This window comes from Taeniopygia guttata, chromosome 11 (assembly GCF_048771995.1).
Source record: "Taeniopygia guttata chromosome 11, bTaeGut7.mat, whole genome shotgun sequence".
In the NCBI taxonomy this organism is placed as follows: Eukaryota; Metazoa; Chordata; class Aves; order Passeriformes; family Estrildidae; genus Taeniopygia; species Taeniopygia guttata.
This window is the reverse complement of record NC_133036.1, coordinates 12,303,998-12,330,425: the sequence shown is the minus strand read 5'-3', so window position 1 is coordinate 12,330,425 and position 26,428 is coordinate 12,303,998. Positions and strand designations below refer to the sequence as shown.

The window sequence follows — 26,428 nt, the reverse complement described above, 5'->3', positions numbered from 1 at the left end:
CACGGGTTTAGCATTAACTCAGACCCACGGCGCGCGCTAGGAGCTCGCGCACCTGCCGAGAGGAGAACCGCGCCGCCCCGCCCCGGGGGCTCGGGGCCGCCTCCCCTCACGGGCCACCGAGCGCCGCCGCGGGATCAGCAGGCCGCTCGGAACGCCCGCTAGGCCCGCTTACCCGGGGGCTGCGGCACCGGGACCAGGCCCGGGCTGGGCTTCGGTCCAACTCTCCTTCGCGGTGGCGCCAGCGCCGTGCGGCCCTCAGGGAGCCGAGGGCGCCACGGCCGGGTCACGTCTCCCAGCGGAACGCCGCGTTGCCGGAACTGCCGCGCCGGGGGCGGGCACCGGCGGGTGCCCATCAGGCGTGGCACCAGTAGATCGCACTCAGGATCCCTCCGCCGGGCTATGTAGTCCCTCTGCACCGCTCTCCCGGACCGTGCCCGTCTCTCCCCGGCCGCGGTTGCGCCAGGGCCGCATTTGCCGGGACAGCGCCCGCCGCGCCAGCTCGACTGCGCCCCGAACTGGGTGCGGGGAGTGCCGGAGACGGTGCGGAGAGTGCCGGCTTCGAGGATCACTCCGCACGTGATGAAGTCTTGCGGCACCGAGCGCCATTTTGCGTGGCGGGCCTGCGGAGCGGCGGGTGGTGAGTGTGGCCGTGGGGAGCGCTCGGCGTCCGAGACGGTGACGGGAAGCCATGCCTCAGGGTCTCCCGCAGCCCTGGGACTCGCTCCTGGGATCTGCTCCGCTCGTGCTGTGGGATGTTCTCTCGGTGCCACCTAGCTGGGGCGGGAGAGGGATTTCTCCCCTTTGCCCTCAGGTGCAGCTGCGCCGGTGGAGCTCATGTAGGGCCTTCTGCGCACTGTCCGGACTGTCCCTGAGCATTAGGCCAGACGCGGCGAGTCTCGCCGAACGGCTGCTGCGGCTGGCGGCCGTCCCGGCAGCCGGATCAGGCCATACTCGCTCCGCTCTGGGCAGTGCCGCCGCCGGCAGGGAGGGATGGGGAGGTGAGATGTGAACCGAGATCTTTCTATGTGATATCTTTTAAAGAAGCTTTTCCTTAATGAACGGGTTTTGCCAAACAGAATCCTATAATTAAATACTGTTACAGTTTGCTTTCTGTAGGGTTAAGAAGTTGAACTGGTTTCTGGGAGACTAAGCATGTGTTCAGTAGGTAGGAAGAGTTTGGGGAGTGTGAAATAGCAACTTTTTCCTTCTGATTACGAGATTGTTACAACCTTAGTTTCTAAGCGCCCTCGAGTTAATTATATAACTGGTTTATAACTTATATTTCGATAGGACAGAGGTGGGCTTGGCTCTTCAGTTGACTTCCCTTTTTTTTTTTAAATGTCCAGGAAGTTTCCTTGAAGTTCTAAGGCAAATCCTATTGGTCTTGGTGAGGCGCAGGCTTATGATGTGGGAAGGGAAATAATGAGCACTCAAGGTTCAGTCACTCATAAATAACTAGATTCAGGATTGTTTGCTTGGGGAATTTCTTGGCCTGCCCCCCAGTAAAACAGTGTCTAGTGTGCTGACTGACAGTTCTTGGTTCCAGTGACAATCCCTCTTCTCCACAGAAAGTGTTTGTCATGTTGGGCTCTGGATTCAAGGCGGAGCGCTTGCGAGTCAACCTGCGCCTCGTCATCAATCGCCTCAAACTACTGGAGAAAAAAAAGAGTGAGTATTAATTAAGGGGGCATGTGGGACCCAGGGTGCTTTTGGGGCTCAGGAGAGTTGAGAAGGTATTTCTGAAGTTGGAGTACTTTCATGGGCCAAGAATGGAATAGCTTTTTGCTCTTCCTTGCTAGACCAGGCCTTACAATCTGCCTGGTGCACAAGGAGCTGGAAGAGCAGTCTGGCCTATGTCCACTTTCTTGGCAGCTGTTGGAGTGCAGTTTGTGGGGTGGTAGGTAACAGCTAACATTAGTGGGCTGTGTGTGCTAACAGCACAGTGGAGAACTCCCTAGGTGCTGTGGGAGACCCACCCCACCTGCCCAGCCCTGACACAGGTCAGGTCTGTGATCCTGGTTAACTCTGCAGGGAGGTTGTAGGTGCAGGAGTATTTCCAGCAGCCTAAAGTCCACTTTCCTTTCTCCCATGAGTTGTGTGCTCAGACCTGGATATGCCAAACCATACCTGAGTGTCTCAGGCTGCAGAGGTTAGATAGGGGAGTGAAGCTGTTGGTGGCTTTTTGTGTGATGGGGACTTGTGGGTGGTCTGGAGGCAGCAGCCCAGGCCAGCACAGTGACCAGGCTCGGGATGTGTGCTGCAGCTGAGTTGGCCCAGAAGGCAAGGAAGGAGATTGCAGATTACCTGGCAGCTGGAAAAGATGAACGTGCCAGGATTCGTGTGGAGCACATCATACGTGAAGATTACCTTGTGGAGGCCATGGAGATCCTGGAGCTGTACTGTGATCTGCTGCTTGCCCGCTTTGGCTTGATCCAGTCCATGAAGTAAGCTTTGGCTGAGAGGGTCCTGGACTCAGGAAGGGGCACTGCTGCGGGCAGGTCTGGCGTACAGAAGGGCATCCGTGTTTGTCTCTCCAGAGACCTTTTCTTCCCCATGTAGGGAAGACTGTGGAGCCCAGTGCATAAGATGGGAATTTAAAGGCTAAGCTGATTGAAGGCAACAAAGGCTGGGTGCACGGGATGAAGAGAGAATTGTTTTCTTTGGTCATAGGGAGCTGGACTCTGGCCTGGCAGAGGCAGTATCAACACTGATTTGGGCTGCACCACGCCTCCAGTCAGAAGTGGCTGAGTTGAAGATTGTGAGTAAGGGTGCTTGAGGGATGTTGCGCATGCAGGGTGGAGGTGATGCTGCCAGATGCTGGTGGAAGCCCTTGTCTGGGACTCTATATCACTAAAACAGAGGATTTTTGTGGGCTCTGCAGATGGAAACCAGATGTCCATGGAGCATCTGAGGTGGCTGCAGCTGCTGAACTGGGGTACTCGGTGGGAAAAATGAGGGAGGGAGCTTAGTGGATGTGTGGTTTGAGATGGGGGAAAGCAGGGGTGTGCATGTTCTAGAGTTTCTCTCCTGCTGCAGGTTGCTGATCAGTTGTGTGCTAAGTACAGCAAGGAGTATGGGAAGCTGTGCCGGACAAACCAGATTGGGACAGTCAACGACAGGGTGAGGAGCTGGTAGAACAGGTCGAGCTGGCAGAGCAGCCATGCCTGCCTGCTGAGGCTTGCTGCTCCTTGGGACCGTGGCTAGTGGCTGATGGTTGCAGTCACTCTGGAGCACAGGAGGTGCTGTGCAGCCAGGGCCCACTTGCACTGGGGCATGGTGCTGAGGGCCAGGCAGGGAGGCCCTACTCTGCTGATTGTGGATGGGGAAGGGTAGAGCAAATAGAGCCCTGGCCCTGTGGCTACCTGCAGCATGCTGTACTGGGGGAGGAGTCTCCCCAGGGCTGCCTGCTGCTCGCTGATGGGATGGCACTGGTACAGAGCTGATAAGTGCTGCATTGCCCTGGCCCTACTAAGTCTCTCCATCCTTGTGTTCCAGCTGATGCACAAGCTGAGCGTGGAAGCACCACCCAAGATCCTGGTGGAGAGATACCTCATCGAGATTGCAAAAAACTACAATGTTCCCTATGAGCCTGACTCAGTAGTGATGGTTAGTGAGCCCCAGGATGTGGGGTTGCAGTGAACTGGGTGGTCCTTGTGCTTTGGTGTCTTCTAGACAGCCCTAGCATAGCATGATCCTTCTTCCTTCATGCATTCCTACGGCATGTGGCAGTAGTTAAACATACTACAGCCTGGTTCCCATTCTGTTTGCTGTTAATACCACTGTATAGCTGCTCTCTGTTCTGTTCCTGATGTGTATTCCCATCTTTGTCCATTGACAAATGCTGCATCTAATGTGTACAGAGGGCAGTGATCATAAGAGATGTGTTCGTGAGCAGAATTCTTCCACCCTTTCTAGGCTGAAGCCCCGGCAGGTGGAGAGGCTGATCTAATTGATGTGGGCTTCACGGATGATGTGAAGAAGGGTGGCCATGGAGGGGGTGGAAGTGGTGGATTTACAGCCCCAATGATAGGTCATGATGGGTTAGTACCCATGCCTGTGATGATGCCTATGCCCATGCCAGCAACAAATCCACCCTTCTCCTATCCACCTCCAAAGGGACCGGTAAGTTCCTGGGCTTTGTGTGTTTCCTTTGTCTGTGAAAGACTCCTATTGTGGTCCTTAGCCCTATACCTGATAGCTCAGTGTGTCAGCAGGCCATCTTCTCAGTGTGAGACTGCATGGGATGGAGGTTGTTGGCAGTACAGCTGAAGCTTAATATGCATCTTTTCTGTGGAGGTTCCTACCCCTGTTCTCCAGCCAGCCCTCTTTGCCTTCAGGGAACAGAGGAGTCCAGACTTAACTCCTGAGGCAGTCTTCTGACTGCCAGACTTTTGTCCAGGAGTTGGAGCTGCACTTTGAAGTTGGTAGGCTGGTAGTGTGCCAGAACTCAGTCAAAGAAATCAGGTGAGTGTTGTGGGGTGGGAATAGCAGAGAAAAATGCAGAAGCGTCCTGCCTTCAGACTTGCAAAGGGAGAAGACTGAACCAATGCCTGTTGCAGGTGATTTGTTCTAAGGGTGGAATGTGGGAGCTGAAAAGAACTCCTCCATTCTCTGAATTAAGTAATTTACAGGATATCTGTGTAGTCTGGAGAGCAGAACAGTGGGATGGCTTAAAGTTTTAATATGGTCCCAGTAGTGCTGAAGTACTTTTTGTGGAAAATCTGGGCCAAGTATCATCAGCTAGCTGTTGACCCAGGCATAATAAACATGCTGAGGGCTTGTGCCAGCTCTGGGTCCTTGAGGCACTGTTGTGTGACAAATGAGGGCAGTTCAAAGCCTTGTGTGAGCCAGAAACCTCTTTTCTATTCTGCAGAATTGTACACAGGGCCAGAAATGGCAGAGTATTTCCTTTATTGGCCCGGTACTTCTCATGCCTTGAAAGATTAAATGTTTACCTGTGCTGGTTCTCTAGAATAACCCACAGTCCAGTTAGCTGGGTCTGCCTACTCCAGGTAACTACATCTGTCTTGAGAATCTCTTCCTTGGAAGCAAAAACTCTTACCCACTTGAATACTTGCCTGCATTTATCTAAGACTCTATCCTGCGACGCCCATGGCAGCTGTAGGCATGTGGTGTCTCAAAAGAGTAGTCTGCTGCATGACTGATCTCTCTGTACAGGAGAACTTCAGCGGCCTGCCAGTGGGGACCTACCAGCCTTTCACTAACATCCACCCACCACCAATTCCGGCAAACCCACCCACATATGACTCTGTAAGTGCCTGAGATTAATGGCCATTGCAGGCAGCAGAAGGATCCTCAGAGTGCAGTGATAGCCACGGAGAAGGGAGAAGTTTGTAAAGGATACTGCTGCTAACCTTTCAGGCTTTTGCAGTGATGCTGGCGTTGCTTGCTGCTGTAGTAAATCACTGACTGCACATGATGGAAGGGTGACTTGTGGAGAGAAGTTCCTCAGTCAGCTCTGTGCTTTGGCCTCAAAGGAAAGATTTCTTTTACTGCATTGTTAAAGTGGTGTTAAACAGTTAATAAGCAGAATCCACAAGTTCTGGTTTTTGCAGCAGGAAGGGTTTATCACCTTGAGTCTGTTTAATTATGGCTTTTGAACTAATTAACAGCCTGGATAACAATTGTGGCTTACCTAGATGCTGTGTGTTTAAAGACTTTTCACAGACTTTCCTCAGTCCTTGAGGACAAACAAAGCAGAGGCTGAAGACTTCCCTTTCTATGCTTGTCTCTGGTTTTGTTGCTCCAGTTTGTCATCATGCCTCCCACTTTGCTTTTGGTGACAAGCTGTTTTTGTTTTTGCATTATCCTGAGTAGGGAGGAGCACAGTTGAGCATTGTGGGTGCCGACACTTTTGTGGTCTCACGGATGCAGCAGTGCAGGTTAACTGGGTAGAAATGAGTAAGGGGTGCAGCCTGCAGGGAATAAGAAGTCTTACTAGCACAGCTGAGTGTGCCATGAGCCTTTTTCCCAGACAGATCAAGACCTGAAACGGGACATTTTGTACCCTGCTGCTAGTCACAAGGGCCTGTCAGTGTTTCATGAAGAAAGGCAGCAAGGAGCTGTGATGACATGGGTGAAGAGGGCAGTGTTTTCCACTGGTGGCCTTAATAAATGTTTCAGACCTGATAGCGAATATGCTCGATTGATCCAGTTCCAGAATATGGTCAGTGAAGCTTAATTGACAAGGAGGGAGAGAAAAGATGAAGAGCTGCCTCTGTTTCTTGGGAAGAGAGGCAGGTTGTTGCAAAGCCATGGCTGCCTGCAAGGAGTGTGAGGAGTGCACTGCTTTGCCGGAGCTGTGCCTCTGAGCTCTGCCTGTGTGCTGGTGTGACCGTGCCTGGTGGGACAGAGCTGTAGTAACTGAGAGTAACTTGTCAATCTTTTTCAGATTGATGAGCCTGACTCTGACAAGGATGCTGCTGCACTAGTGCCTGGTGAGTATGTTGAGGTTTGGAAAACCTTGGTATTAGGGGCTGTTCAGAAAACCCCACTGGTACTGCCTGTTGCTGGAATGACTGTTCCTTTGTGGGCTCCATTTGGCCCAGCAAGTGTGTGCTGATGATGAGGTGCAGTGATACTTCTCTTATAAACAGGGCCTGAGCCCAAGCCAGAAGCTTCTCCTAAACCAAGAGCTGGAGCTCCTAGTACCTTTGATAACTTTGTACTGCCTGAATTGCCATCTGTGCCAGACACACTGCCAACAGCGTCTGCTGGCGCCAACTCTTCTGCCTCAGAAGACATTGACTTTGATGATCTTTCACGGAGATTTGAGGAGCTGAAGAAGAAAACATAAAACTTCCAGGGCTGCAGGAGGGAGGGGAAGGAGCTGTGACATCTTCTCTCTGAAACAGACTCCCTTTGAAATTGGTTTCCTGTATTAACCTCCAGTGAACATGCTCTTCTTTTTGAGCTCTCTTCCTACTGTACTTACACTAAGTGCTGCCGCTTTCCTGATCTTTGCTGCTCCAGGAGATGAACTGTGGGGAACGTTGTCAGAGTGAGGCAGGGAAGAACCCCTGTCAGTCTGGGTAGCTGTATGGGGAAGCTGCGCATGTTCTGGGTGTAGTTCCTGGCTGCCTCCGTGATGGCTCCATGCCTGCCAGCAGAGGCTTTCTTTTGGAGAGCCCTCACTGGCCTTCATGGTGTTCTCACTGGAGTCTATTTTCGGTTTGGAGGAGGGTAACAATGTCTGCCTGGGCCTAGTGGGTATGTGACTAGCCCCACAGAGGGCAGAGTTAGACAGGCTCTGCTGCTGCCTCGGGGTTTTGATGCGACAGCTTTCCTCCCGGGTGCTGAGCGGCCAATGCTCATCGAGAGGGTGGGTGTGAGGCATGCAGGGTGGTCTGATGGGATGTGCTGGTAACAAATCCCTTGTTTACCTTATGCGAATCGCGGGCGAGGCACCCCGGAGTGTAACGTACCTGTCGGTGGCACTGCGGCTGTGCCCTGTCCGTCTGTCCGTCCGTCCGTCCGTCCCCGGCCGCTTCCGGCGGCTCGCGCGCTGCTCTCGTTCAATAAAGCGCGGGCCGCGCCTCGCCCGTTGTGCTGCGCCGCTATTGGCTGGAGAGGTACGGCTTCCGCCAATCGCAGAGGGAGTTCCCGGAAGTGCCCTCGCGTCTCGGGCTGAGCACCATGGCGGCGCCGCTGCGCGTGAGCGCTCGGGGGCCGCGGGGACGTCCCGGCGGGGCCGCTGAGGGGACCCGGGGCACGTCTGGCCTTAGCCGGTTACGGCTGCGGCGGGCGGGACGGGTGGTGTGGGTCCGGGGCGGTGTGCTGGTTGGGGAGGGAGTGGCACGGGACGGGATGGGTGTGCTTGCCGGGGGCGGGCCGTGCCTGGCGCGCTGCTGACGGCCTGGCGCAGGGACGGCTGCTGGTGCTGGGAGGCTGCGGGCTGCTGCTGGGATCGGCGCTGGCCGCACGCGACGAGCGGCTCTACACGGCGGCGGTGATGCCCGCGCTCCGGGCGCTGCCTCCCGAGGCCGCCCACGGCCTGGCCTTACGCGCCGCCGCCCTCGGGCTGCTGCCCTCCGCCCGTCCCGACGGCCCCGCGCTGGTGCGTCCCGAGCGCGGAGGGGCAGGGGGTAGCGGGGAGGTCGGAAGGGCTGTCAGAACGGAGGGATAGGGGGTGGTTCGCAGAGCCTGCCGTGCTGTGCAGGCGGCTGGGTCCCGTCGCAGTCCGTGGTGGGCGACGAGGGACCCTCGGGCTGGCACCCCACAAGGACACCAGAAAGGGCAGGGGAGGCGGCCGGATTTGTCGGGAGGGGGGCTGGAGAGAGACCTTGGAATGGGTTCTGGAGTTTGTGGGGTCTGACCCAGCCCCAGCCCCGCAGGAGGTGCGAGTCCTTGGGCAGCGATTCCGCAACCCATTGGGCCTGGCTGCTGGCTTTGACAAGCAATGTGAGGCTGTGGACGGGCTGTACAAGATGGGCTTTGGCTTTGTGGAAGTGGGGACTGTGACCCCCAAGCCCCAGGAAGGGAACCCCGAGCCCAGAGTCTTCCGGCTGGCAGAGGACGAGGCGGTCATCAACAGGTGGGTTTTGAGAGCAGCTGCTCTGCAGTGTCCTACCGTGAGGGAAGGTGAATACTTGGGTGGCCCCACATCTTTGGTGCTGTGGTGGCTTTTGATTGGATGTGCTGAGCAAAGCTGCAGAGACCACACACCTCCCTTGTTTTTCTCACATGTCCTGTTCAGGGTCTGCAGACATAACCCAACCTTAAATCCCCTCTGTCCTGGTGCAGGTATGGATTCAACAGCCATGGCCACGTCGTGGTGGAGCGCAGGCTGCGAGCCCGCCAGGAGACACAGAAGAGGCTCACTGGTGGTGAGACAAACTTGTAAGCCTTTGCTCTTGGGGTCTGCAGGTAGGTTTGGGCATCTCCCAGGTACCTGCAGGCCAGGATTGGTGTGTAATGCTAGTATCCAGGCACAGGAGCACCTCAGCTGGAGCAAGGAACACTTAGCAAGACTCTCTTGGGTCTGTGGTCTCACCCCAGCATTGTGACTAGGCACATTTCTCCTGCTGTTTTCTCTGGGATCAAGCTCCACTTGCTGCTTTGGGCAGGATGTGTCTGCTAACATAGCCAAAGCCAAGAGGATCCCAACTGGGCAGATCCTGAGGGCAACCTCTGCCAGGCTGAAGGCTATTGTGCTGGGAGGTGCTGACTGGGGTGGCTGTGGCAATGCTCCTGTGGTTGCAGGACAGTCCCAGGCCCATCCTCATGAAATATATGGGCTATATATATCCTCATCTTAACTTTAGCTGGTCCTGGGACCTCCTTTTTTGGGTGCTCTGGCCGTTGGGTGGTGATTGGTCCTGCTGCCCTGGTTCAGCTGTGTCTGGGTTCCAGCTGGGATGCCTCTTGGAGTCAACCTGGGCAAGAACAAGAACTCTACTGATGCTGCAGCTGACTATGTGGCTGGGGTTCGGACACTGGGCCCTTTGGCTGACTACCTTGTTGTGAACGTGTCCAGCCCGAACACCCCAGGGCTGCGGGACCTGCAGGGCAAGGCTGAGCTGCGGGACCTGCTAAGCAAGGTAGGTGCCTCTCCCCAGCCAGCCCAAAGCACAGCTAGAGCACTGGATGCATCTCATCTCCTGGCAGTATCTGCACTGCTGCAGTCAGTGGGTTTGACCGAGCACAGGGAGGAATGGGGGTGGCTTTCCTGCATGGTGGGCAGGACCACTGAGATGTCCCTGTTAGCTGCTGCCGTGAAGTGTACTAGGGCACTGTATCCCAGCAAAGGGCTCAGGAGCAGTGAGGTGTTGCCTTCTACTTGCTCCTGCAAGAGTCAGCGAGCCATCCACCCCACAACTTCAGGCATTGCCTACGTCTTATGCCTGCTGTGTGCTCCAGACCCTGTGGCAAGGGTGCCTTTCCTGTTTTTGGTGCCCTGTAGAGGAGCAGGGGCTGTCCCTGTACTGCCTGTGGTAGTGGGTGGCCATAGCTCCTAGTTGGGGCAGGAGGCCTCTCCCTGCCATGCACTGCCATGTGCACCTACAGGTGCTGGTGGAGAGGGACCTGCTGCCCTGTAAGCATAAGCCAGCCGTGCTGGTGAAGATTGCCCCTGACCTCACTGCACAGGACAAGCAGGACATCGCCAGCGTTGTCTGTGAGGTGAGGAAGTAGGAAGAGAGGCCACTGGAGGCAGGACCGTGGTGGTCCTGGCAAATCACCTCTCAGAAGGATACGTATGCCTGCAGCTCTCTGGCTGCTGCAGGGATGGTGTCCTGGGTTGGTCAGAGTCTGTGAGTGCCCATGTGGGTCACCCAGGCATTGGGTCACCCAGGCAGTGAGAGGCAGCTTTGTCCCCAGGCACATTTTTGGGTTGTGTGCTGGGTGGCCCTGACCTGGCAGGAGGGGAAGGGAATGCTGGGCTGCTTGTGGAAGCTGTGTCCTCACACTACTGCCCCTGCAGCTAGGTGTGGATGGGCTGATAGTGAGCAACACCACTGTGAGCCGGCCCAGCAGCCTCCGGAGCAGGCAGCGCACAGAGCCTGGGGGCCTCAGTGGGAAGCCCCTGCGGGAGCTCTCCACACAGACCATCAGGGAGATGTACGCTCTCACTCAAGGTGATGGCAGAACAGGGCTTGGGGGCACGTGCCAGCATTGCCTGTGCCATCCTGACCCTGTGTCCTGCCCACAGGCCGGGTGCCCATTATTGGCGTGGGTGGGGTGAGCAGCGGACAGGATGCCCTGGAGAAGATCCGTGCTGGAGCCTCACTTGTGCAGCTGTACACCGCACTGGTGTACCACGGGCCACCAGTGGTGGGGGCAGTGAAGCGGGAACTGGAGGAGCTGCTGAGGTGAGTGGAGGCCAGGCACGTCCCCAGAGAGCCCCTGGTCCTAGGACAGCTCAGGACAGCTGTGTGCTGGTGTCCCCCAAGCAGTGCCAGCCCAGTCCTAGCACACACTGTCCCTGGTTAGGGAGCAGGGCTTCAAGAATGTCATGGAGGCAGTTGGAGCAGATCACCGCTGCAGACATGCTGCAGAATGAAGGTCCATCTGGGAGGAGCCATGGCAGAGCAGGCATGGGTGTGACAATTCCAGTGCTGGGCAGACTGAAACTGAGATGAGGTCCTGGTTCCAGCCCCTAGGAAGGATCTGATGAGTGAAGCAGAGGCTGCACTGGTGGGCAGCAGGGGACAGGGCCTTCACAACAGTGCTGCTTTTTCAGGGCTGTGTTGTGGCTTCCCTGTGGACAGCAGAACTGAGTGTCAATAAACATTTGGCTCACCTGGTCCTGTGTTGTGCTCTGGGGACACCCCATGGGCTGGAGGGATGTAGCATAGCTCTCCTCAGCTGAGCAGAATCAGCTCTCTATGTTGCTCTCACTTTTCCTGGTGGGAGAAGCCACCAGGGTAGCTGAGCTCTGGGATGGACTGACAAATGCATCAGGTCTGCCCTGGCAGAGACTTCTGCATGAGGCCAGGCCCTTGGACGGGAGGGAAGGCAGTGATGGTGCTGGGTGCCAGTACACAGCTGTTTTGGAGATGGCTGCAGTCATACCCTGTCAGTTGTGGAAAGGGCGTGATCAAAAGTGCTTCTGTCTGTTGTTTTTTTCTCTGGGATCTCTGGTGCTGACTTTCCCTTCACCCTGAACTCACTGCAGTCATCTCGGGCTTTTCCTGAGCAACAGCTCGCCCTGCACAAAGCATTCCCTCAGCAGCCTCTTGCAATCCACCCTGCAGAGCAGGATTGCTCAACAGCACTTCACCAAAATTGTTTACAACTGCTGGGAAACTCTTGGCACAGTGGCTTCCTCTCAGGGCTTGGCAGCTTCCTGGGGGCCTCTGCCAGGTTGGTGCTAAGCAAGATGGGCTTTTTGTGCTTTTCCTGCTGGGAATTGTGCTGACTGCAGGCACCAGGGTCAGGAGATCTGGAGCCCGTGGGCTGCACCAGGGTGAAGGAGGTGGTAATAGAAGAGGTGAGTAGGAAGCCCCAAGCAGGAGTGACCTGCAGGAGGAGGCTGTTACGAACATGGGGTGAGCAGCATCAATATGTCTCTGGGTGTCCTTGGTGCTGTGTCTATTCTTGCCTGGCTGAAGACCTGGCCCTACAGCGGATCAGTGTTGGGCCTGGAAGCACCTGGCTCCCAACACTGCAGCCTTGACCTCTGTAGCAGCAGAGTCCAGGTCTGACTCACAGCTGTCTGGTGGGCAGCCCCGGTGCATCGAGTTGCCCCTTTTTCCTACTGGGACAGGCCATGAGCCCAGCCAGGCCCCATGTCCTGGTGGAGCCCACAGCTGAGAGCCAAGATAGGAGTCTTCTGCTGAGGATGCCTTCTCCTTCCTGTAGAGCTGCTGATGGCTAGCCTGGAGTGTGCTAGGGACTGCAGCTGCCACCGGTACCTTCCAGGGGAGCACTGGGGCTCGGCAGGGAGCAGGCACGGGGCAGGAAGACAAAACTAGGGAGGGACCTAGCAGAGGTGGGAGCATGTCCTGGGCTCGGTGCTCTGGGCCAGCTGAGCATTCTCTGCCTGCATACTGGAGCTGTGCAAAGCACATGGAGCACCAGGTCAGGTACTGCTGCGACCTGTACCACTGGCTGCACAGCTCTGGTGATGGTGAGGTACACAGCATGGGCATAGCACCCAGGGACAGGACTTCTGCCCCGCTCCAGGGAATGTGTGGGGCTGCCCCAGTACTAGGTGATTCAGCCTGAAACTCCACCCCACTTCATGCGGGTTCATCCAAGCCCCGTGGAGGTACAAGCACCTCTGTGCCTGCCTGGCTGCAGGGCAGTGGTGCTGACTCTGGTTTTCCTTTAAAAGGGCATACAAATGTGATGAGAATCAGGTATGGGTGAGCCCTGATGCTGTTAAGGATGTGCCTGTCTGTGAGCAGGAGCAGGCTGCCTGTCTGTGAGCAGTCTGGGCTTCTGAAGGGGCTGCAGGGACTGCTCACAACCTCCATCTGTAGTGCTGCTCCCTGGCCTGCTGAGCACCAGCAGGTACCTGACACCCCACTGGGTTCAGAGGGCTCACCTGGGCCTTTTCTCTGCCTTATGTAGTGTGGGTGAAGCTGAAGAACCCTGCCCCAGGCAGATACAGTGCATCACTGGGGCCATGCTGGCTCAGATGGGCAGCTTCCCTTGGCAGGGCCAGATGATGACTCAGCACAACCTCACTGTGGGGGCACACTCCTCAGTGACCAGTGAGGGCTGGCCACAGGCAGGAATGTGTACCTGAACATCACAGTGGGAAACCACACTGGAGGAGATTGTCCCTACACTGCAACTGTTCTTGGGCAGCTGGGAGCAAACCACCTTGAGCATCGAGCACGTTGTTGCTGCACCCCGGCTACCCGCAGGCTGTGGACCTGGCATTGCTGAAGCTGAAGGTGCTTCTTAGAGAGAAGGGCAGGACTATGTGCACCCAGGACGGGTGGGCTACATCTCAATCTGAGGCTGCAGTGCCACCTTTGGCTTTCCTGCCATGCTGAAGTATGTGAAACTGCCAGCGGCTGAGTGAGCAGTGCTAGGAACACCGCAGTGCTAGGAACACCACAGTGCACGGAATGCGTCCCACAGGCTGCAGCCCATCCTTGGCAGCGGCACCTTCTGCGTGGGCTGAGCAGGCTGCGGGAGGACCCCTGCTGTGGGGATGCAGGCGGAGCCTTGTCCCGCGGCTCCCAGTGAAACACCTGCTACCAGCTGGCAGCATCAGCTGCACGGGACTGCACAGCTGCCAGGCACGCACGGCATGCTCGTGGAGGAGTTCTGGCTTGCGTGAAGGAGACAGTGGCAGCTGGCTGAGGCCAGACTGTGAGAGAATAAAACTGTTGCGCACCAGGCTGCAGGCTCTGTGCATGTCTGTCTGTCCGTGCAGGCTCTCTCTGCCCGGCGCTGCACGGGCTGTCTAGGGGTGTAGGCGTGTGCCTGCCCTCGCTCCCGGCGGGGTCCTGCAGGGCTCCGGCGGCCGCTGGCCGGAGGGTCCGGGACTGCGGGGGCTCTGAGAGCTGCTCGCTCCTGCACGGTGTGGAGTGTGCATGGTGCTGTCCCCGGTGCGGCGCTGTCCTAGCCGCTATCCCGCTGTCCGTCCGTCCCGCTGTCCGTCCGTCCCGCTGTCCGTCTGTCCCGCTGTCCGTCCGTCCCGCTGTCCGTCCGTCCCGCTGTCCGTTCCGCTGTCCGTCCGTCCCGCTGTCCGTCCGTTCCGCTGTCCCGCTGTCCGTCCGTCCCGCTGTCCGTCCGTCCCGCTATCCGTCCGTCCCGCTGTCCGTTCCGCTGTCCGTCCGTTCCGCTGTCCCGCTGTCCGTCTGTCCCGCTGTCCGTCTGTCCCGCTGTCCGTTCCGCTGTCCGTCCGTCCCGCTGTCCGTTCCGCTGTCCGTCCGTCCCGCTGTCTGTCCGTCCCGCTGTCCGTCCGTCCCGCTGTCCGTTCCGCTGTCCGTCTGTCCCGCTGTCCGTCCGTCCCGCTGTCCGTTCCGCTGTCCGTCTGTCCCGCTGTCCGTCTGTCCCGCCGTCTGTCCCGCTGTCCGTCTGTCCCGCCGTCTGTCCCGCTGTCCGTCTGTCCCGCTGTCCGTCCGTCCCGCTGTCCGTCCGTCCCGCTCTCCCCGGGACTCCGCCCCGCGCCCACGTGACTGCGGGGAGGTTGCGTAGCCGGAAGTCCGCCCCGGCGGGGAGGGCGGCTTGTCTAGCGACGTCGGGAACTCGATGGTGGTGGCTCTCCCATAGGCTCCGGCCATCGTGTCTGTGGTGCCTTTGGCTAGAGGGGCTCCTCCCGCCGAGCACTGTGGGGCGGCCATGGCGGCGCTGCGGGAGCCGGGTCGGTAAGGGAGCTGCGGGCCTGCGATGGCCGCGGCGGGCGAGGAGTCGCTGCATCGGCTGTCGGGGACGAGCCCGAGCGGCGAGGCGGGCGGGCTGGTACTGCGGCCGCGGGGCGCCGAGCAGCACGTCTTTAAGACCCCGGCGCCGCGCGTCTCCCTGCTGGGGCTGGACGTGCTGGCGGCGCAGAAGCGGCGGGAGCGCCAGGAGGAGGCGGCCGGGGGGAAGCGGTCCCGGGTCGCGTCCTACAAGGACTGGGAAGAGGGTCGTGACGAGGCGGGCAGCGCCGAGGAGGAGGAAGAGGACGAGGCCAGCCGGAGCAGCCGCGGAGCTCGCAGGAACAGGTGGCGTCTGCAGGGGATCCCCGGTGCCGGCCGGGTGGGGAGCGCAGGGTGGGCACAGCCGGTGACGGGCAGCGCCGCAGCCGCCGCTGCGGACAGAGGGGGCCTGCGGGGGACTGCGGGGCGTTGTGGCACAGGCTGCAGCTGGAGCTCTGCGAGGCCAGCTGAAGGGCAGCTCTTACTCAGCATTTCTGAGAATTTTTTCTCCCTGCTCTGCCTGTCCAGACATTACCGCTCTGTCCACGTGGAGACACCTTCCTATACCGGGGGTGTAAGCGAGGAGTTCTTGGAACGCAGCCGGCAGCGGGAGAGGGAGCGTCGGGAACATGGAGTCTTTGCCTCCTCCAAGGAGGAGAAGGACCGGAAGAAGGAACGCAGCAGGGATCGGAACCACGATCGTAAACGAGACCGTGGTAATTGCTCAGAGATCTTTGTGGTGCTTTTTTGGTTTGGGTCTGGGCTTGTCCTTTGCCCTGTTTGTAGTCTTTACTAATGTTGTGATTTTTGCAGCAGACTTCGGGAGCTGCAATAGGTACCTGATCCTCTTTTGTTTTTGCAGAGGAGCGGGACAGGAGTCATCACAGCAGATCAGAGAAGGATGGCTCATCAGAGCGGAGTGGCAGGAGGGGTGAACCTGAGAGCCCCCGACATCGGCCCAAAGGTGGGAGTGGGACCCAGTCAAGCTCTTGTGTGAGACCTAACAGGGAGGGGTTTGGAGTTTTTTATGCTTCCTGCTGTTTTTGCAGGACAGGGGTGATAGAAAAGCTTGTACCTTGTTTATGGTTAAGGCAAGCATAAAACTCCCAGCTCAGCTTGGGTTTGGGAGCAATGTGCCAGCTGTGCGTGTTTGAAACTCTGGCAGATCTTGGCACCGTGGGGTCTGTTCTGGGCCTGTGTGGTGGAAATATGATCCTTTGAAATTCCTTGGAATCACTAGGTCAGCTCCCTTCCCTTAGACAGAGGGCCAGTGGGTATCTTCTCTCCATGCTCCTTTCTTAAAAGAAGTTAGGTGGCTCCAGGTGCCCAGGGCCGCTGCTTCAACAGCAGGTGTCAAACCCCATCTCTTCTACCAGATGCAGCCACACCATCTCGCTCCAGCTGGGAGGAGGATGATGGTGGCTACAGCAGTGCCCACCGCTCACAGTGGGAGTCTCCATCTCCCACACCTTCCTGTCGAGACTCAGAGCGTAGCCACCGGCCGTCATCGCTGCGGGACACGGACCGGCGGGAGCGGGACAGGTACCAGTGCCTGGGGCTGTGCTGTGAGCTGTGTGTATGAGAAGGGTCTGGCTGTGCAGTTCCTCCCTCCTGCTGTGTTTTCAGGTCTGTGAGGAGCCGGTACTCTGATAAGACGCCGTTGCCGACCCCATCATACAAGTACAATGAATGGGCTGATGACCGGAGGCACCTGGGGGCCACGCCACGCCTGTCCCGAGGGAGAGGTGAGGAATCTGGGCTGAGCTGCCCGGGGTGGGCAGTGTGGAATCCCCTTTCCTGTGGCACAGAATTGGGGTTTCCTTGGGAACATTCTGGACTCTCTGGCTCACCCCAGGGCGGCACACAGAAGGGGAGGAGGGCATCGCCTTCGAGACAGAAGAGGAGCGGCAGCAGTGGGAGGATGACCAGCGGGTGAGTCTGGGACGGGTCGGGGCTTGGGGCCACCAGGCTCTGGGGGCTGGGCAGAACTCAGTGCTGCATCTCTCCCTTCCCAGCAAGCTGACCGGGACTGGTACATGATGGATGAGGGCTACGATGAGTTTCACAACCCTTTGGCTTACTCCTCTGAGGAGTATGTGAAGAAGCGTGAGCAGCACTTGCACAAGCAGAGGCAGAAGCGGATCTCGGCACAGCGGCGGCAGATCAATGAGGTAAGGCCAAGACGCAGGGTTGGCTGCTCTGAACAGGTGGGGTTTGCTGCCTCTTGAAAGATCCACTTGTTGAGCTCTTGCTCTCAAGTGGAGAAGGATGCTCTTGGGCCAGGCTGAAGGAGTGCTCAGAGGGAAACTGTGGTTGAGTTCCCCTGGAAAAACCAGCCCTGCAACTCCTACATGGGCAGATTCCCAGTTGGAGTGGCTGGTGGATTGCAGTGTCCAGGGCAGCAAAAGTGCAGAGGACCATGCTCCTGCTGTTCTAAGTGCGAGTTACATTACTGGGGCTGTCCAGTGTTGGCCCAATGGATGCTGGGGACAGCTGCATTCTTTACATAAGCTGGTTTGTGTCCAGCCTTCCTGATGTGTTCTGATTGCCTTGCAGGCAATGTCTATCCTGCATTTCCTTGGAGACAGTCCTGTTGACCATGTGTTTCCTGTGGGCAGCTTCCTGTACTCTACTGCTTCCAATCCCTTACTGTTACTTCCCATGTGCTTACTTTCAGGCTCACTAGGTTTGAACCATCCTGTTGCCAGTGCAGAGCCCAGGCCCAAACTTGGTGTTCTAGTATGATCTCTGTGATTTTCTGTGGGGCTTCACTGTATTTCTGTTAACGTTGTTTCCTGCAGGATAATGAGCGCTGGGAGACAAATCGCATGCTGACCAGTGGTGTGGTCCATCGGATTGAGGTGGACGAAGATTTTGAGGAGGATAACTCTGCTAAGGTGCATTTGTTGGTGCACAATCTAGTGCCCCCTTTCCTAGATGGAAGGATTGTCTTCACCAAGCAGGTAGAGACTATGGCTGAAGGTACTGATGGCAAGGAGCTCTGTATATGTGAGGCCTTTTTAGTAAAGCAGTGCCTTTTCCCTGCAGCCAGAGCCAGTCATCCCTGTGAAGGATGCCACCTCGGATTTGGCCATCATAGCTCGGAAAGGCAGCCAGCTGGTGCGCAAGCACAGAGAGCAAAAGGAGCGTAAGAGGGTATGCAGCCCTATGGCTTACTGCTCACTGTACACGTTATGTAGTTCCTCAGAGCCTTGTTTGGACTCTGCAGCATTCAGGCTTTGGCAGCAGTGACGCTAAGGAGTTCATATTTTTGTGACCTGGGACATCCTGGCAGCCCAGCTTACTGCATTGCCTTGTATCAGCTGCTGTGGTGTGATTTTCTTGTGTGCTGCTGTGGGACATGAATCACCATGCTTTTGAACATTTGGATTACTGGAGAAGGAGGCAAGTGGAAGAATGCCAGGTAGCTTAGGGACTGTCAGCAGGCAGTATGGCAGCAGGATTTACCTTACCAGGTCTCAGCAGAAGAGTTGTGAGGAGAAGTATGGGGTAAGGTAGCAGATTAGTTTTTGGGGGTGTTTTCTAGGGACTTTCTCTAAAGGTCACATAGTAGCTGTGGGGAAAGTACAGGTGTGTTCCTTGTACATTGAAAGTGGTCTGGATTTGACTTACTTATAATGTGAGTGGAATGGTGGTGGTGGCTAAACTGATAGCAGAAGTAGGAGAAAAGCCCATGAGCTCTTGGCAAGGGCAGGAAGATTTTCTCTGGTTCACATCTGTGTAGGTTTAAGTTCAAATTTAATGGAAGAGTCAGCAGCTGGAGCTATTTTCTTAGGAGGCAGTTGGTAATCCTTTGCTTGAAGTCTGTGTATCCCTCTCAATGTCTTAAAATTCTGCTTCAGTTAATTTGGAAGAGGAGAACCTGATGTAGGAGTGGAGTGTGCATTCTGCATTGGGGAACTGGGGTACTAATATCCTTTTCTTAGTCTTAGGAGTAGGACTGGGGGAGAATTTTGTCTGTGCTTGCTGTGGCAAAGTTATGCTGTTCTCTCTTCTTCCAGGCTCAGCACAAGCACTGGGAGTTGGCAGGCACGAAACTGGGAGACATTATGGGGATCAAGAAAGAGGAGGAGAAGGACGAGATGCTGACAGAAGATGGCAAAGTGGATTACAAGTAGGGGCTTGCTCTGAAGTGCCCTGCACAGCTGGTAACAGGGGCTACGGGCATAGCAAAGTGAGTGGAGAGGCAGTTTCAGGACTTGTGGTGTTTCCTTAGAACAGAGCAGAAGTTTGCTGAGCACATGAAAGAAAAAAGTGAAGCCAGCAGTGAGTTTGCCAAGAAAAAATCGATCCTGGAGCAGAGACAATACCTACCCATCTTTGCTGTACAGCAGGAACTGCTCTCCATCCTCAGGTATGGCTGGCAGGGCATCCCCAGCTCACTGGCCTGTGTTTGGGAGCTCAGTTGAAGAACTGTGGAATCATGACCATTGGGAAGCTGTACTCTCAGAAGCAAAACCCATTGCTTTGTGTTTGCTCAGCTCTCCCACCTGAGTAGGATGATGCTTAGCTAGAGAACACAAAAGCCCTTCTTTGAAGATGTATGAAGAAATACCTCTTCCTTTTCCACAGAGACAACAGCATTGTCATCGTGGTGGGGGAGACAGGGAGTGGGAAGACAACGCAGCTGACACAGTATCTCCATGAGGATGGCTACACTGATTACGGCATGATCGGCTGCACACAGCCCCGCAGAGTGGCTGCCATGTCGGTGGCCAAGCGGGTCAGTGAGGAGATGGGGGTGCGTCTGGGTGAGGAGGTGAGTCTGGTAGGGAGTGCAGGGGTGTCACCCAATGACAGACTGCATGGGACTGCTGGAAGACTGCTGGTGTCTCTGCCCTGCCAGGTAGGCTATGCCATCCGTTTTGAGGACTGCACGTCTGAGAACACAGTGATCAAGTACATGACAGATGGGATCCTGCTCCGTGAGTCACTGCGGGAGGCTGACCTGGACAACTACAGTGCTATCATCATGGACGAGGCACATGAGCGCTCGCTCAACACTGATGTGCTGTTCGGGCTGCTTCGGGAGGTGTGTGTGAGCCTGGGCTAGAGGACAGCAGTATGGGGCACGTCGTCTGGGACAGCCCTTCTCTGCCAGGACTAGGCGAGGGAAGCAGAGCTGCCACATCTCTCTCTGCACTTGACTGCTCCAGCATCCTGGTCCTTGGATCTGGGGAGTTAAGTCTTCTGTAATGCTACCAGAGTCTTGCAGGCTGAATGTTAAAACTGCCCATTCAGAGGACTTTGCTGGATTAAGGTTTCCTGGACCGAGGTTGGCGGCTCTTTTCAACTGCACTGACCATAGAGCATCAGTGTTCCCTGGCATGCACAGCCAGTGCCTCTGGAGTACAAAAGCAGCTCTGTCCTGTGCCATTGTCTCAGTAAGAATGAAAACAGCCCACAGCCATGCATAAGTGCACCTTCCATATTGTTCCTTTCATCTGCTTCCTAGGTGGTCGCGCGACGCTCGGATCTGAAGCTTGTTGTTACTTCAGCCACCATGGACGCAGATAAGTTTGCCTCCTTCTTTGGGAACGTTCCCATTTTCCACATTCCTGGGCGCACTTTTCCTGTGGATATTCTTTTCAGCAAGGTAGTTACTTTTGTGGATGGAAATGCTGTTGGCAGGAGGGGGTTGTGACCTAGTTGTTCTGTACTCTGAGGGAGACACACAGGACACACAGGGTAGGAATGGCTGTGATATGCTACAGTCTTGCATGTAGGACAGGGCAGGTAAGGATATTGGTCCAGATTAACCTGGGCTGTACTGTTCAGACCCCACAGGAGGATTATGTGGAGGCTGCAGTTAAACAAGCCTTGCAGGTCCACTTGTCTGGTGCTCCTGGAGACATCCTCGTCTTCATGCCTGGCCAGGAGGATATTGAGGTGAGTTGGAAGGACAGGCACTATCCTACCCCCTTGTTTCAGTCTGCTGTTTTCACCCGTCTTTCTATCTAGGTGACCTCAGAGCAGATTGTGGAGCACCTTGAGGAGCTGGAGAAGGCACCTGCTCTTGCTGTACTGCCAATCTACTCTCAGCTGCCCTCGGACTTGCAGGCCAAGATCTTCCAGAAGGTGCTGATGTGTGCTTTGTGATTCGGGTGGGGACAGGGAAAACTGGAGCAGGAGATGGTACAGAGCAGGAGTGAGTGGTGTAGATATACGTTGGTATTGCATGTGGAGGGTGAGAGAAAGCATGTACCCCACCCCATTTCCCAAGAGTCACCCCGTCCATCTGCCACCCTGCACTTCTCCTCAGTGGAGCAGAGCTGCGCCCAGGGGCGTGACTGACATGCAGTGTTCTTGCAGGCTCCTGATGGGGTCAGGAAGTGCATTGTTGCCACTAACATTGCAGAGACCTCACTGACAGTGGATGGTATCATGTTTGTAATTGACTCTGGCTACTGCAAATTGAAGGTGAGCCAGGGTTTTCTATACTGTCTGTCTCTGGTTTCTGGGGTAGGTTGAGGGAATTCTGAGGTCATGATCCAGCCTTCCTCTTACTTTTGTTTGACTTTCTTGTGCTCTGAAGGTTTTCAACCCCCGTATAGGCATGGATGCGCTGCAGATCTACCCCATCAGTCAGGCCAATGCCAATCAGAGGGCCGGCCGAGCTGGCCGGACAGGCCCAGGCCATTGTTTCAGGTAGGCATGTCACTGGTGTTCCTGTTCCTGTTGTATGCTCAGCTTGGCATCAGGTTATGTATATTTTTTCTCACTGGAGCTGTTCATTATCTTGAACTTTGGGGGTGGTGTGGGCAGTAGGCAGGCCTGAAGCCTTCTTTGTACCCAGTCCTTCTGCAGAGAAAAGGATGTGCTCCACTTTTTTCCTGTACCCATCTTCACTTGTGGCTGGTCTGCCCTGGTCTGCCCTGGGATAAGAACCAAGCCAAAGGCCTTTCCCAGGCTATGCTGTGATACCAGGGAAGGGCTGTGCTTGGTCATGTTCTGTGCTGCAGCCCAAACACCCCAATGTGCTGGGGAAGCCCCACTTTGGCTGGACTGCTAGTGCCTCCCCAGGGTCCTGCTGTTGGGTGCCGGGTTGCTACCCTGTGCCATGCTGGGCCGGGCTGGGCAGAGGCTGGCAAGTCTGTAAGGAATGCAGTGGCCAAACAGGAGGAGAATGCTCTTGGCACCTCTTCCCAGGCTCTACACCCAGAGTGCCTACAAGAATGAGCTGCTGACGACCACGGTGCCTGAGATCCAGCGCACCAACCTCGCCAATGTAGTGCTCTTGCTCAAGTCCCTGGGTGTGCAAGACCTGCTGCAGTTCCACTTCATGGATCCGCCCCCTGAAGACAATATGCTTAACTCCATGTACCAGCTGTGGATCCTGGGGGCCCTGGATAACACAGGTATTGGCTGCTGAGGTAGGCCGCCAGCCCATGGAACTAGGGTCTGCCCAGCTGCTGATCATTGATGCCTGTTCTGTTCCTACAGGTGGTCTGACCTCTACAGGACGCCTCATGGTGGAGTTCCCACTGGACCCTGCACTCTCCAAAATGCTCATTGTCTCCTGTGACATGGGTTGCAGCTCTGAGATCTTGCTTGTTGTCTCCATGTTGTCTGTGCCTGCCATCTTTTACCGGCCTAAGGTACAAGATGCCGCTGTTCCAGCAGCTCAGGGCCCTTCCCTGCCCCTTTGACTTGCCCTTTGACTAACCCATGTTCTTTGCTCACCCTTCAGGGCCGAGAGGAGGAAAGTGACCAAGTGCGGGAAAAATTTGCTGTTCCAGAGAGTGATCACTTGACTTATTTGAATGTTTACCTGCAGTGGAAAAACAACAGCTATTCTACCCTGTGGTGCAATCAGCACTTCATCCATGCCAAGGCCATGCGGAAGGTGAGGCTGTGGCTGTAAGGCTGGGAGACACAGCCTTATACAGAAGAGGGATCTGACCAGCACACACCTTTGCAGGTGCGGGAGGTGCGTGCCCAGCTCAAGGACATTATGGTGCAGCAGCGAATGAGCCTGGCATCCTGTGGTACAGACTGGGATGTTGTCAGGAAGTGCATCTGTGCTGCATATTTCCATCAGGCTGCAAAGCTGAAGGTGAGAGGTGTCTTGAGCTGCCTGGGGGCTGCAAGGCCCTTCCTGGGAACAGGGGGACTAAGCACACTTGTCTTTGCAGGGCATTGGGGAGTATGTGAACATCCGCACAGGCATGCCCTGCCACCTGCACCCCACGAGCTCTTTGTTTGGCATGGGCTACACACCAGACTATATTGTGTACCATGAATTAGTTATGACTACTAAGGTGAGCTTGAGCTGAGGGTTATCAGGAAGGGTGATGAGTGCTCCAGGGGAGATGGGAGGGCTTTGCTGTGAGATCTGTCTGAGTGGCACATATCAGCCTTTCCTATCTATACCAAGTAGGCATGTTTTTGTCATCTGTTTGTCCCTTACCCCATTATTTTTCTCTGGCTTCTGTGGGATATGTTTGATCCTCCTTGTGGTCAAATCCAACCTGTAGCAGCTTCTGAGGCCAGGAGGAATTGGCTGGAAGTGATATGGTCCCAGCCTGAGAAGTGCCATCAGCAACTGGGGGAGGAAGGAAGCTGCTATGGCTCTGGGAACGGTGCCCAGGCCCTAAGGATGCCATCCTGCTATCCTGGTATTTTTGTCCCTGCAGGAGTACATGCAGTGTGTCACTGCTGTGGATGGAGAGTGGCTGGCAGAGCTGGGCCCCATGTTCTACAGTATCAAACATGCTGGCAAGTCACGCCAGGTAAGTATTCTGTCCTGGAGGAGCTGGCAAACTGCAGGCCCTCTGCATCCTGGTGCTGTATGTGTGTGTTTTGACATGAAGGGAGCAAGCTTGTGGGCCTGCAGGGAGTCTGCTTTCCCTGACCTGCTGCCGCCTTACCTCAGGAGAACCGGCGCCGTGCCAAGGAGGAGGCGTCTGCCATGGAAGAGGAAATGGCTTTGGCAGAGGAGCAGCTGCGTGCCCGCCGGGAGGAGCAGGAGCGCCGTAACCCACTGGGCAGTGCAAGGTGCGTGATGCCCCTGCCTGCCCATGCGTGTGTGGAGGATCCCAGCTTCCCTGTGGGAGTTCTGGTGCAGGAAAAGATTGCATTTTCCATTAATTGCCCTTGTCCTCTTTGACAGGTCTACTAAAATCTATACCCCTGGGCGAAAGGAGCAGGGGGAGGCAGTGACCCCACGACGCACCCCAGCCCGCTTTGGTCTCTAAGAAGGCACAACCTGTTGCTTTGAAGCTTAAGGTGGTGCCCAGCTACCCTAATCAATGTATTCTGAGGTCTCTACAGCTTGTGGCCCTGGAAGGCTTTGGTGCTTGGCACTGATTTTATTACACAACAGAAAGAATTTTATTTGTTTAAAGGTTGTCAGTCTAATCTTTGCTTTGTTTTGCACTGCTGCTTATCCTGGAAGAGCTAGCTCTGGTAGCTCTACCTCCTGGTGGAGGTAGCTCTGCAGAATCATGCAGGGCTGGTGCTGTCAAGTTGTTGCCCTGTAGAACCTGGAACAGGGTACAAAATTAAAGTGACCTGGAGGACATGTACAGCCTGTTTCGAGCCTGGCCCATACCCCTGCAAAGGCAGTCCTCCCACAGCCCATGCCTTGGACAGGCAGCTGGTGCCCAGCTGTCCCTGCACAGCGGGGACCATCAGCCCAGCCCTGTTTCAGGCCAGGCTGTGCCAGGAATTCTGCTCACTTTTTCAGCTGCTCACACTTGGGCTCTCAGGTGTTCTGAACATTTGTGAGCCCAAAGGAACTGTCAGAACATGCACACACATGGGGCAGTACTACCTGGTGGGGAAGGGCTGCACTCACCCGTTGGCAACACAGTCCAGTGTTGCTCTGCACAGTACTAGGACTGCCAGCATTGTCCAGCCCCAGTGCCTGCCCAGACAGGAGCTGGCTACAGTGGTGAGTTGGACACATGCTGCTCATGCCATGTCCTAGGGCCAAAGGCAAGCCTTGGCACTGGAGCCACAACATGCGGAGCCCAGAGCATGCCAGGACACACAGCATGAAAATCTGGAGTCAACTGAGGTGCTAGCCATGATACAGGAATTGCAGCTGGACCTGGACTTCTGCAGGGGCACAAACCACAAACTGGTCCAGCTGCAGGAGCAGGAGTGTGGGCGGGAAGGGCTGAGGGTGCATGTCCCGCCCTGCCTGGGGCCACCCCACAGTGCCCAGGCAATCGGATGAGTGACGCGGTCTCTGGGTGCCAGCGCTGCCTTGACTGTTGATGCGCAGTGATGGTGTGAGCGCAGACCTGCTGCTGGCCTGTGCTGGTGACTTGGGACTCCCTGGGCTGTGTGTGCTCCCTTGCTAATGCTCAGTGCAGTTTCACTGTAAGGTAAGTGTTTTAACTGGAAATTTCCGAGGCTAAACTGGGCCCAGAAGGTGAACGCAGATGTACCATAACAGAAATCATCAGTTGCCATGACAACCTGCTCCACTGGCAGGTCACAGTCACGGGTGATGGGAACAGGCACAGCACCAACAGTCCTGTGAGCAGGGCTGCTGAACCCCCTGCTTCCAGAACACAACTGAATTTGGCCACAGTTTCTGCCACTGCGAGGAAATAAAATTTCCCTGCAGACTTCAGTCTTATGCAGGCAGCGACAGCCAGGGCACAAAGTATCCACAGCGCACAGAGCCTTTATGGGACAAAGCCTCATTGCCATGTGTGCTGTGCCATGCCATGTCGCATGGTGCCACAGGCAATGCTGCGCTGTACCACAGATGTGCCACACCGTGCTGAGCTGATGGCAGTGCTTGCCTTGAAGGGTTCAGTGCTGCTCCAGCTCCTTGTGAGCGTGTGGGTCAGAACCACAGCTGTGATCCACAGCTGCCTGCCCATACTCAGCTGGTGCTAGGAGGACGGGGATCAAAATTGGCCCCTCTGCTGTGTGAGCACAGTCCTGGGGGTGGGAGTTGTCTCACTTTAATTACTGCCGTAATGCTACTCTTTTCAGTGCCACCTTAATTGAAATTAAACAGCTGCCATGTTCAGGCTAGGACAAAAGTGAATCCTTTTTCATTCCCCTCCAGTTTAATGAAGACTGACATGCTGGGAGAAAACAAAGGCAATCCAGCTGCTGCCTCTTGCTGGCACATGCATCAGCAATTACCAATGACCCTGCGGGCCAGCAGAGACACCCCAGAGCACCCCGCCATAGTCAGCTCCAGGCAGCCTAGTCCTGTGTCTTGGAGAGTTCCTGCACAAAAGGTCTGTCTGGGAGTGTGCAGGGAATGGGGTGCCCACAACATGGGACATGCCAGCACAGGGGTATCAGTGCCCAGGTTCTTTATTTAGGCTTTCACTCCATCTGTTAAGAAGTGTCTGGCCACCAACCATGACCCAGCATGGCCCCTCACTTCCTCCCATGCTGCCAGGGTCCTGCCATCCCTGTGGGCTCAACCAGCTTCAGCCTCACAATGTTCAAAGTCACCAACTAGCCCATGCGGTGCCTCAAGCCAGGGCAACAATGTCAGCCCAGGAGTCCTCTCCAATCTTAAGTTTTTTTTCTGTTTTAGGACCAGGAGTTTGCTTCATGCCATTCAGTACGTTAAAATATGCAAAATGAGGTGCTGCTACAAACCT

At 55.9% G+C, this 26,428-nt stretch overlaps 4 protein-coding genes across 13 annotated transcripts; all 4 read left to right on the top strand.

Moving 5' to 3' along the window:
* Positions 1-491: 491 nt before the first annotated feature.
* IST1 (IST1 factor associated with ESCRT-III) lies at positions 492-7,580 on the top strand. Of its 9 annotated transcripts, none has more exons than XM_002196790.6 (10): positions 498-637; positions 1,569-1,668; positions 2,264-2,444; positions 2,671-2,758; positions 3,037-3,120; positions 3,496-3,606; positions 3,916-4,122; positions 5,179-5,271; positions 6,413-6,458; positions 6,618-7,580. In XM_002196790.6, the coding sequence occupies exons 2-10, from the start codon at positions 1,581-1,583 to the stop codon at positions 6,815-6,817; spliced, it is 1,098 nt and encodes a 365-aa protein (XP_002196826.1). In that variant the 5' UTR covers positions 498-637; positions 1,569-1,580; the 3' UTR covers positions 6,818-7,580. The 9 variants fall into 9 exon arrangements, with proteins under 9 accessions (XP_072790561.1, XP_002196826.1, XP_030138270.1 ...); XM_012570845.5 differs by having other exon boundaries at positions 612-998; XM_072934460.1 differs by lacking the exon at positions 3,037-3,120 and having other exon boundaries at positions 492-637.
* Positions 7,581-7,602: 22 nt separating this feature from the next.
* On the top strand, positions 7,603-11,264 carry DHODH (dihydroorotate dehydrogenase (quinone)). The gene is made up of 9 exons (XM_030282414.4): positions 7,603-7,674; positions 7,886-8,077; positions 8,355-8,554; positions 8,764-8,846; positions 9,373-9,560; positions 10,027-10,140; positions 10,442-10,595; positions 10,670-10,829; positions 10,951-11,264. Exons 1-9 carry the CDS (start codon positions 7,657-7,659, stop codon positions 11,018-11,020), a joined length of 1,179 nt encoding a protein of 392 aa, XP_030138274.3. The 5' UTR covers positions 7,603-7,656; the 3' UTR covers positions 11,021-11,264.
* Positions 11,265-12,003: 739 nt separating this feature from the next.
* On the top strand, positions 12,004-13,816 carry LOC100221763 (haptoglobin). Its single transcript, XM_030282653.4, is given in 8 exon segments — positions 12,004-12,008; positions 12,797-12,871; positions 13,036-13,157; positions 13,160-13,215; positions 13,217-13,312; positions 13,314-13,380; positions 13,383-13,592; positions 13,595-13,816. Coding segments are annotated over 8 exon segments (699 nt in total). The 3' UTR covers positions 13,663-13,816.
* Positions 13,817-14,622: 806 nt separating this feature from the next.
* DHX38 (DEAH-box helicase 38) lies at positions 14,623-24,189 on the top strand. Of its 2 annotated transcripts, none has more exons than XM_030282376.4 (26): positions 14,623-15,128; positions 15,351-15,538; positions 15,685-15,786; positions 16,199-16,364; positions 16,449-16,567; positions 16,678-16,754; positions 16,838-16,993; positions 17,624-17,785; positions 17,871-17,978; positions 18,845-18,957; positions 19,060-19,197; positions 19,416-19,602; positions 19,690-19,875; positions 20,299-20,439; positions 20,622-20,732; positions 20,805-20,921; positions 21,156-21,263; positions 21,379-21,491; positions 21,993-22,201; positions 22,287-22,441; positions 22,534-22,689; positions 22,765-22,899; positions 22,979-23,104; positions 23,480-23,575; positions 23,719-23,840; positions 23,956-24,189. In XM_030282376.4, the coding sequence occupies exons 1-26, from the start codon at positions 14,812-14,814 to the stop codon at positions 24,038-24,040; spliced, it is 3,693 nt and encodes a 1,230-aa protein (XP_030138236.3). In that variant the 5' UTR covers positions 14,623-14,811; the 3' UTR covers positions 24,041-24,189. The 2 variants fall into 2 exon arrangements, with proteins under 2 accessions (XP_030138236.3, XP_072790378.1); XM_072934277.1 differs by having other exon boundaries at positions 14,671-15,128; positions 23,657-23,840.
* The last annotated feature ends 2,239 nt before the right edge of the window (positions 24,190-26,428 follow it).